This window comes from Spea bombifrons, chromosome 6 (genome assembly GCF_027358695.1).
Source record: "Spea bombifrons isolate aSpeBom1 chromosome 6, aSpeBom1.2.pri, whole genome shotgun sequence".
In the NCBI taxonomy this organism is placed as follows: Eukaryota; Metazoa; Chordata; class Amphibia; order Anura; family Pelobatidae; genus Spea; species Spea bombifrons.
Window position 1 is genome coordinate 14,126,933 of NC_071092.1, and position 11,594 is coordinate 14,138,526.

Below are 11,594 nucleotides of genomic sequence, written 5' to 3' on the forward strand. Positions count from 1 at the left end.
ACATAATTTGTTATATAATATCAGTTAACATTTGTTACATAATATGTGTATAAAAAATATCAACTCCCTTTGCCTTTTCAAGGGCAAACATCCACAGGCTTTTCCTGTACGAAGGTGTTATTAAAACTCTTCCCCTTGATTTACGTATACATTATACCATACCACCAAAGTGTCCTGGTTTTTGTGTGCAATGGAGATCATGGGGATCAGTTGAAGTGATCCTGTAATCTCCTCTGACCAATCCATAGAGTTTTTTAAATCAATAGAGACACATTTACATTTCTTCTCACACATGGCCACCACGTGATGCTCTGCAGCCCAAATCATACCTCCTTCCAGGACCAGCCAAGTCTCTCTAGCCATACATCCCAACACAAATTCCCAGATTGAGGGGGAAAGGTTATGTTATATAGGGCTGTGCATGCATAAAAGCTTACTGGGGTTTGCCCTTTAGATGGTAAGCTCATGAGCGGGGCCCTCAAAACACCCCACTATTCTTGTCAGGAACTTTGTTTAAAAGTGCCATAAGGCTAGAGGGCAAGCTCACGGGTAGGGTTCTCAGCTCCTGCATCTGTATGCGTTAATGTATATTTGTTATGTACGGTATGTGTTAACTGCCCCATTTAACCACTTGTGCCCAAGGTCTTTAACAAAAACATTGTACAGTGCTGTGTAATGAATTCACCTTGTAATGAGTAAAAGGTAATAATAATACATAGTGGTACCAGGGAGTTGAAATGTTCCCTCTTTATTGAACAGATATAAAAAATCTTACTGCACTTATCCCTTTTGTTTACCCTGGTACACCAACATATGTTCCAGGTTATATCTGTATATATGTGTAAAAAAGGTGAGAAAATAAAACCAGACAGTGTATCTGTTCATTATATTTTTGATCTCTCACTTTGTTTTACTTATGTATTTAAGGGGCACAGAATGGCCATTTGTACAATTCTTTAAACCATGTTACACTGTGCATAAAAGACCAAGTATTTCTAAGCAAAGTGTTGCAATCCACAAATACGGCATCATTTATTTCCTCTTTCAATCTAAGAAATAAAAAAATATAAAAGAAACAATGTCCAAAAATATAATCCCAAATAACTTTATTTAGCGTGAAATAATTTATAAAAATAAATATTTCAAATAAATTAATAAATACAAGCATTACGAACATTTGTCTGACATTCACATAAAAAACTGTAACAGTCAATAAAAAATCTGACTTAGGTCTATAACTCACAAAAGCTATGTGCTTTTTTTTCCAGAGAGCCCTGCTCTTTTGAGATCATGATTTTGTTTGAGTCACAATAAGACAGATAGACAGACATACCTATAGTAACAAGGATCTGATATTAAGCCAGACTCCCTGGCTTCAGTCTGAGTTGGCAAAATTTATTAAAAGCTGATGTTTAATTTCAGCAACCCAATTTAGTTATTTTTGCATAGCTAAATTGTGCTTTGCATTTTATATTTATTTTGTGTGAAACGTGACATCAGCACTTATTAAATCCACCTCAACATAGTTTTCAGATTCCCTGTTAAAAGTAATAAATATAACATTTCACACTTCCGAATTAAAACAAAGTTTACAAACCTCATACCTTTTCCATTGTATTTAAATATATTTAACAAGTGCAAATGTCAGGACTTAGTGTTATTTATAAAAGTAAAAAAAATGTATATGTCTCTGATATAATATTTACCATGACCATTTAGGCATATATATCTTTCCAAAATACATCGAATGACTAGAAAATGCCAGTTAACAATAAAAATATAAACTTCTCAATTATGTGGTGTCATGTGTTATTATATGAATCACAAGTATGTAAATTAGTGCTCACATGCTCTGTTCTGCACTTAGACTTTAAGACACGTTTCAGAAAATACTCTATAAAATAACACATGATGTAGCAGCAGCAGCTGGCAGTATGGCAGACATTTTTCATCTAATGCCAAACTATCATAACCAGCAAAAAAAGGAGGGTGAGAAGTTTTCTCCAGTGTTTAAAATCCTTAAAGTTCGGATGAACGTTCTTTCAGTAGTAACGTTGGGTTGACTTCTTCCAGTGGTGCAGAGTTTGAACTTGCATTAATGGTTGCCCTCTCAGAATTATCATTTTTCAGAACATGAAATGATGTGTAAGGGCAGTTTTTAACATTGTTACAAATCAGTTTTTGTAAAGAAGCAGTATTCACAATTTCAAAACCTACATTTCCACCAAAAGTACTGGGCTTCCAGTACTCAGGAGAACAAATTGCATTCCCCATTAGACCTTTCAATGAGAATGGGGCACCAAGTTCTACCATTGTCTCTCCAAAAATGGCTCCTGGTCGAGGTTGTTCCACCAAGAGTCCAGGATAAAGTTCCATGGCATCAATGTCTCCATAAAGTTTTTCAAGTTCTGCTGACATTTCTTTCTCCCCTGAAATCAAAATATCAGACTGAGTTAATATGTCTTGAATGTCAGGGGCTTAAATAAAATCCTTTCCTAGTTTCGGGTACTTGTGTTTGGGACTATATAGATCATATGGTTGTTCATACAATTCCTATTGAGAAATGTGACTTTTATCATAACTAAATTAATTACAAAAATTAAGTATATAAGAGTCCTGTAAATTATTTAATATATGGTGCAAGAACTCAGTTTCAAACACATGTCACCAAAGGTAATGTGAGGCCATATTAAGCCTCTCCTAAAATGAGCGATAAAGCTACATGTTCTTTTGTTGTTTTTTTTTAAACAGTATTTCATATAACATCTGGTTAATCAGGTTTATACCCACATAGATCATAGTTATAACTCCCAAAAACAAAACAAGAAAAGTTGAGAAAAAGATAAAACATATTTGCTTTTTGCTTTTTTTTATCACTTTTGACTTAGCAATGCTTTATGTTTATATCAAACTTCCTTCAATTCCTTTACTAAAGAATGTTTGTCTGTATGACTTCCATTGAGAAAATTCTAAGAAATAGTTTTACCTACATAATATTTTAATAACCTTAAAACTATGGTGTATGTTTTTAACACTAACACATTTTATAAGTTCCACTGAAATTAAAATTATGCTGTGCAATAGCTCGTATAATCAAATCAATGGCAAACGCAAGGTTAATTCACAGAGATACTGTACTATGTAATCTTTTGTGTGCGTGAATAATGTCAACATTTTGTTTTCATGGTCAGCACTACACACTGTCACTTCTTAACAATTATATTTGATAAGAACATGGACTCCAAGTGATTTCTGTTCAAATGTAAACACAATGTTAACTCGGCTTTCCAAGTGCTTTGTCATAGAAAGTTTTTTTTTTTTTTTTTTTTAATGTATGATCTTACCTGTTAATTCTTCAAAGGATTTGAAGGGTTTCATCATGAAATGCTTTCTGTACTCATTAAGGGACTGGTATCTCATCTCTCTGCTCTGTTCAATGGAAGCTACCGCCACTCTGAACACCGCAGCTGGAACATTTCTGCCTCCAGCAACCTATTTACATCCACAAAAGAAAAAATAATATATTTGTATTTAGTACTGCTTATGGTAATACACTGAAGGTACAGGGTTTTTTTTTTTGGTTTTTTTTTTAAATTGAAGATAGCATTTAAGAACCTTTGAGGCCATTGGATACATTCTTCCACGTCTTACAAGAGGAGATTTTCCCCACACTGAACATTTTACAAGCTGTTTTACTGTTTTATTAATTACTGAGTTATGTAAAAGATGGTTTTCAAAACAGATTTTTAAGTTACTTAATACACAACAGCTAATAAGACAATAAGATACTGTCAAATGCCCATGGTACCAAAACAAAAATACAGGCAGAATTAATGCTTACCCGTCCAGCATTTTGCTTGGTAAAAGATTCAACCATCTCCGATATCCCATGCTGCAGTAACACAGAGTTATTATACAGAAACTGTTGATAGTTGTACTCCTTTTCGTTGATTTGGAAGGTGTCAGGCAGGAGAGGGTGCCAGTGGTACAGAGTATTAAACTCAGCAGCAATTCTGTTCTGATACTGGAATCTCTGCTTGAACAACAGCTGGGGGTCAAATTTGAGCTTGAAATTGTACCCACTCAGATGCTGCACGTAATCTTCGATAACAATCTTGATGGTCTCACCTTTAACAAAAAAAAGGTAGAATGATATAGTAAGTAAAGAATTCAGTTTACGTAATATACAAAATTATAATTGCAGAACTCCTTAAAATGTTCATTTTCCAGGGGTAACATTTATATTCCTCTTGATCACACCATAACCTGAAGACTTGTTTGTATGATGAGTCCTTCTAAGCATTTGTAAGCATTGCAGTCATTATGAGTCCAAATTGTCCCCTTAAATACGTGTTCGTATTCTCATCTGTAACATTTTGTACTTACCGATGAGAATAAGTCTTGCAGTTTGGAAGATTCTCTCATCATCCCACTCCGGATGCTCCTGCACCAAGATGTCGCAAACTCTGTTGTGCTCCCTCAACCAAATGGTGGCATACATCATCAACCCTGGGACAAGACCAAAAACTTCTTGACCCACGGCAAACCGAAGATGGTCTGGTACTTGAGGTGGGTACAACATTTCCACATCCGTGTCTTTCACAGTTGGAGGATACATTTCGCCATCAATAATCTAAAGGGAACACATAATATTTGTAATACTTTATACATATTTGCATTGTTTGTCAATATGTAAAGCAGATGTCTTATCCCAAAACATAATCCAACCACGTCTATAGTTTTCTAATACAAATTAAGCATGTACCTGAAACTTTAGCTTGCCATCTTTCTTTAAACGCAATTTATGTTGTCTATCCAAGCTTTCTCCATATATATGGTTTAAATCCACCTGTCAGAAAACAAAAGTTTTTATTAGAACAAATGTTTAATAGTTTTACCTCATTTAGTTAAGATTTCCATAAACAAATTGCCTTTTTGGTCACCAACACTTGATTTCATTCTACGCATAGGCCTATAAGTGCCAGGAAGCAAATGGATGGTGCTTCAATTTGCCTTACTTGTTTTGAGCATGATCTAGATATCTCCCATCTAGTTGATGCCTTTGTACATTCAGCTATGCCTTAAAAATTATTTTTATAAAGAATGGGGGAGCCAGGCTCCTTAACCCTAGAAATGCCTGAAATTTAAATCTGTATGACCTACTTATATTGCATTGGTACCCTTTTTGCCCTATAGCTGACATTTATTAACATACTTGAACATGAATAAATAATACTTTTGTAGTATTGATTCTTACCCCATGTCCTAATGCCTTGGTGAAAGCTGCTCCTCTTTTTGTGTCCGTCTTAAAGAACTGGTGAGTAAAGTGTTGTGCAAAGAAAGCAAACATTATGTTGGTGCCCTGGGGGTCTGGAATAAACTTTCTTCTTAAGAGGAATTTTTCCACTATCAGGTTGGCGTTGGGGAGCTCTTTTTTTCCTGCACAATAAAGAATAGCATGTTGATATGAGACATCAGAACAACATATTCCTATCCAGTGTGTGTGATATAGATATATATATATATATATATATATATATATATATATATATATATCCTGTATATAAAATCATGAGATCAACATATGTTGAATTTACTCAAACTAAATTAATTCATAATGTATTATTGTGAAAATAACTAAGAATGGCTATTACAGTAAAAGTATATCTTACCTTTGACTCCCATTGGGGTTGGACAGTCATGTCCTACTGGAGGCAGGGATCGGGTATAGTAGGAAAGGTTTGAATATGCTTCCCAATTTTTATAGTCATAATGACTGTTATAGGTAGGGGGGCTATCAATCAAGTGAGACCTCGCTAAGGAGAAGAAAAAAAAGACAGTTAGTATATATGTACATCATGACTAAAGATTTAAGATGAAGAAATATCACATGTACAAATGTATGGTCACCCTACCTTTGCCGTAAAATATTAAATATATTTGTATGACAATATAGTAGTTATCATACATATAACCAATAGCACAAGTATTACTAGATAATGATAATGCCAAAGAATATTCCAGTAACTCCTCTACTACTGAACCTAATAAGTTTTTTTTTATTCCTGGAATATTATGTATTCATAACTGTACATTTAACACCAAAAATACACTTATCTACACAGTCTTGGAAAAATTAATCATTATGATATTATTCCAAGGATACGCTACGTTCGCGGAAACAACATTAACCTGGACAAATAATAGTTTTATAGAATGAAGGCTGACTGTTAAATAATACATAAGGCTAATTTTGGTTTTTATTCTTGGACACAGCTAGTAAAGTTAATAATATAAAATATTAGCTCCCTTACCCACTTACGGAATATATTAATGTTAGAGGGCATTTGAACTTAACATATGACTATACATAATAATGATCTACTCACACGTCAAAACATATCGCATTATGGCGTCACGCAAGAAAGAAATGTTGTTAATTATGTTCCAAACGCCTTTGAAGTGGGTCAAGATATAATGCACAGTGCTGGGTGCAGGTTTCAGGGTTACTTTTATCCACGTAAAAAATTCAGCTGTAGAAAAAAAGGAACATCAATCATATTAGGACTCCTGCTACGCAATACCATTGTTGGGTAGTTACAACAGCTATTTGACCTGAAGCCTTTAACTCTTGAGATACTTACGGGTGGTACAGTTTTCGCCATAGAACCCCGTCCGCGTGCAATCACATTCATATCTGTCGCCATATGTCATGCATACACCTCTGTTCTGACATGGATTTGAACAGCATGGGTTTGCTACAAAAATTAAGAAAAATGCTGTGTTAAATAGCAATACAGTTCATAATTAACCCTTTGCCCTTATAGACATATCTCACCCCTCAATGTCCCTCTGTAAGTTAGTATACAGTTTATTTGTTATATAAACATATATATATATATATATTTTTTATTTTATTTAAACATATTGTTCACATTCAAAGTTTTGTTTTCTATTATGTCAAAACAATCCAGAACACATAGTATCTTGTGTAATGAAGATAAAAAGCATATCCTAAATGTAGAGGTTACATGCACTTTCTATCAATGCCAAACATGTTAACACAAAGCATTTCACTGTTTCACACTAGCTTCAGTGATCCTATAAATGCAATATATGAAGATATATACATCTCAGCACATATTATACGAGTGAACTGGCAACATTAATCCTCCATCTACCCCGATTTAAATTTCTATTGGTGGGTATGCTTTTCCATTATAAAGATTATTGCGAACATTTGGTACGTAAAATCTAGAAAAAAAATCTTACCTCCATGGGAGAAAACCAACAGAGAAAAAAACACAAAAACTCCTGTAATAATCATTCCAGTGGTGAGTGGTAGCAGCAGATGTCCTGCAGTGAGTTTGTTCTCTTAAGAATCCGAGGTGAGCTCTTCTCGTAGCTCTACAGCCAGCAAGCTTTCCCTGCTCTCTGAAACTTCGTGTCTTCTGCGGGACTTTATATGCAAAATGACGTCATTCCCCACCCACTCACTCACTCAATATAAGTAAAGATTACAGTCTTTATAATACAGCTCTATGGAATATGCTATACAGGCGTATATAGATTAATATGAAAGTTTAGGTTTGGCATTCAGGTGTAAACTATAACCTCTACACGGTAACTAGTATATATATATATATATATATACTGCAGGGGACAAGATAATAGGGCAAACACTGGGGTCTGGAAGGAATGAGAGAGCAAATGGCAGATAAATAGTGTTGTCTAAATTGCTAACAGTAATGCTGCATCAAATGTTTCAGTTAATAATGTATAGGGTATAGGTAGCAAGTGGGGCAAAGTCGATCCCCTCCTTCAGAGTCATGTAGCCCTTGTGCCTACTCTGCTCTACATCTCCAGGGCTTCCTTTATATTTCTGCCACAATATTAGGGTAACTATTAATAAATACAGTGATCATATAAATATAAATCATGTAATTTCATGTAATCATGAAATGATGTACTATTTACTGACAAACATATATAAATTATGTTTTGGGAATGTGTAGCACTATTAGCCACATATTTGCTATGACAATTGCTTTATCATGTATTTCACCAAAAATACAGTTCTCTAATTGCATTATTACTTTTTTCTTCTATTTTCATCCAGAAATCCAGAAAATTCACTTCTCAACAGTAGTAGCTCCTTCTCACGTTTACACAGGGATATTTAGCAATAGGAGCAACTGTGATGGTAATGTCTGTCATCACATCCCCACTCATAGTGTTTTTTTTTTTGTTTTGTTAAACCATTCCTTTTAACCATTTCTTATCTGGATTTCAAGATTTTATGCCAACATAGGGCTAAGTTGTTGTCTGTAGATGTAATTTCACAGCTACACATGGTTCCTCCTGGCACATTTAATGTACTTGTGTAACCTCCACAAGATACTTAGGCTTGCTCTTGTCTTTAACTGTAATACTATCACTTTGTTTCTAGTACTCCCTAGCCTGTTATTAACTGTCATTGATATAATGTGTCTGTTTTAGGCTGTTGTAGCTAGTTATCTATCCTTCTATAATCTAATATGATGCCTGTGTAGATAATAACTACATTCTTATCAATATTTGAACCAGCTACTATTGTATTTGCACTAAATATCAAATAACCAGCTAACAAGTAGGTTTCCCTGTAGTCTTGGGGCCTAGGGGTCATTGGATTGGAGAGATGGGCTTGATTAAAAGTAATGCACATGCTACAGCTGAATAACCTATATTAGAAGAATGTGTTTTCCTCACCCACTTGTTGTATGGAAAATTCACAGAAGGATAAAAAAAAACCATGGAATCTATGTACAAATACAATATTACAGGCAAGGTTTCATTTACATATATGGCTGCAGTACGCATCCCCGGCTGGATTGTTTGATGTGCCTATCCCAACAGGTGCCCAGACTTGCCAACATTCTAGGCAGTATCTTAGGTTGCCTAGAGGCTAATCCATCCCTAGCCACTAAACTTGTCTTGTAAATTTATCTTGTAAAAATCTGTACCAAATGAAGTACTGAAAGGCAGATTTGTGATCCTGTGTCTCCAGTTCATCCAAGACAAATGTATTGTACCTTCCTAAGAATGCTGGTTGCCAAGAATGTATGGCATTTGCAAAGAAATCCTCTCTTTGCGTTTTTTCCCTAGGGGCAGACGATACGCAAATAACTAATGAATGGCTAGTTTGTCAGCTATTTGTTTCTTATCAGTGTTTCAGGCAAGTATTTTTGCTTCTACATTAACTCAGAGTAATTTGTAAAACTACCTCATTGTAGTCAATTCTAGCAGACATGTGAAAATATGTGTCCTGCTTTGAAGATACAGATATTGCTTATTCTATAAATCATTATTATTATTATTCCATGTTTATATTTATTGAATTATAAAATATTTAGTTATTGGATAACTTATTTTCAGTTGGATTCATTGCAAATAATTTATTATATCTATTATAATGGGGTCTGTGGTAAAATGTAACATGTAATATACGGTATTTACTACTATTTTGTATCGCATCAGTGTTAAGAACCATTAAATACCTACATGAAACAATGAATTCAAAGGGAAAGTTTTAAAATTGAGGGTGGAACAGGATTGTTTCATAATTACCAGGCAACTTCAATGTAGACATCATCTAGTGAGCTCACAGGAACTGATGATTCAGGAAGAAACCCATATAAAGTAAAATGTATTACACAATACACCATAGTAATCCGTCCCCCCCAAAAACCTCACATTTGACTGCTGGTAGGCACATCTGATATATACTTAAGTATAAGTTGTGATACATTTGTGTTTTTGTATAGTGCTATTCGCCGCATTTCACATTTTCTTCTATGAGAGATACAAAAATTAGAAACAAAATGATTGTTTGTAAAATAGATATATAGCTAGTCCAAAAAATCTATTGGATCTTGCTATCAAATGAATCATGATATTTTTTTCTTACATATCTATAATATTCTTTAGGTAATCTGAAGAAGAAATATCTAAAGTCCCAGAAGCTTTTGTAACCTTATATATTTTTCTCTGCTGGGCCAATAAAAGGCGTCAGCTTCGACTAAAGACTCCATTGTATTTTTTGTTTCATTATTTGTCTTATGATAATTTGCCAATCCATGCCCAGTTGTTACTATGCATTGTCTAATACAACCAATGATGATCAAGCATTAGTTGACAAAATACTCATCCCATACTAATGTATTCAGGTAATAACCCTAAATTCAAATGACAGACCCAAGATTGTAAGCTTGTGAGCAGGACTCTCTCCACCTAAGGTATCGGTTTGTCTTAGTCTGTCAATTCTTGTCTTGTCATACCCCTTGAATACATGTATTGTAGGAAGCACTGCGTCATTTGTTGGCGCTATATAAATAAAACATAATAATAAATAGTTGTACACACATATATATATATATATTAAACAAAATTGTTCTTTACACATGATTACGGTGTGACCTGTGTACTGTGATGTTAGGGTAGTGTCATGATTTAGTTGTGAATTGACGGAGTTGTCTTATGTCAGTAAATTTTACTGACCAATAAAACGTTGGTTGCTTGAAGGCTTCTGAGAAATGAGAAGTCTTAAATGATGTAAACTCTGTCTGTCTGAATAAAAAAAGTAGAAACATCATTTGCCTCATTTATATTATCCTCCTTTAGGTGTTCTTCAAATGCTAATGCTCCATCAAATGAATTCCGTTCTCCAATGGAATGAATCTCAAGTGATTTTTTGTAACTAATATTAACTGTTATATTCTGTCGTTATTTAGAGATATATGTGTACCAATTTACCCCGCTCAATAAACAACTTGACCAAGACATCTAGCATTGAAGGGGTTAATACGTGTTTAAAGTAATCAAATGTCAAGTTTTTCCAAAAATGTATTTATTTGTGGTTGGACTGTTTTGGCGCTTGATGTTTGCGGGAAGGTTTCAGTGCAGTTTCAAGTGCAAGCCTGCTAACCACAGAAGGTACATTTACAAAGCCACTACTCTTAGACAGATATATTTACTATATGATCAGTCCTGGTCTAGGTGCATACATAAAATGTATCTTCCCATATACTCTGCCCAATACAACCCTTCAAAACATGAATAAACCTCTATAAGGTAGCTACACATTACATACCATTAATGTAAACAGTATCTTTGTGAAAATATTCGGGCAGCTGTGAGCCTTAAATGTGCTTTGGATGATCGGACTACTATTTGCCACATGTAACTTCCTATAAAACCCACACATCCGAGTCCATACAAGTCTCTACAAACCTGATATATGCTATGTACATATTAAACCATTTATATATTTGTTTTAAAACGTATAAGCAGCTACTACATGCTTTTGATACCTAAAGATGTTGAAATAATGATATGGGAAACCTTTAACAGGGCTTTGTTAAATTTATGTTATTTGTACCTATTCAGTCTAGGAATCTAGATTTGGATGTTGTGGCAAATAGGCAAGATGGAAATCTAGAGGCATATAGAACTGATGAGGCTGCTAAACAAAGATGCCTTTCCCTTCTGTTTTGTGGCTACACCACCTACATTCTGTGAACATTTTTTAAGAAAAATGGTGCCACATAGTGGTGATT

General features: G+C 34.4%; 1 protein-coding gene across 1 annotated transcript; it reads right to left on the bottom strand.

The window, feature by feature from the left end:
• Positions 1-1,733: 1,733 nt before the first annotated feature.
• On the bottom strand, positions 1,734-7,427 carry PTGS2 (prostaglandin-endoperoxide synthase 2). The gene is made up of 10 exons (XM_053469266.1): positions 7,273-7,427; positions 6,645-6,758; positions 6,390-6,533; positions 5,673-5,816; positions 5,258-5,439; positions 4,766-4,849; positions 4,387-4,633; positions 3,842-4,128; positions 3,345-3,492; positions 1,734-2,429 (listed from the first exon to the last, which is right to left on the bottom strand). Exons 1-10 carry the CDS (start codon positions 7,325-7,327, stop codon positions 2,020-2,022), a joined length of 1,815 nt encoding a protein of 604 aa, XP_053325241.1. The 5' UTR covers positions 7,328-7,427; the 3' UTR covers positions 1,734-2,019.
• Between the last annotated feature and the right edge of the window lie 4,167 nt (positions 7,428-11,594).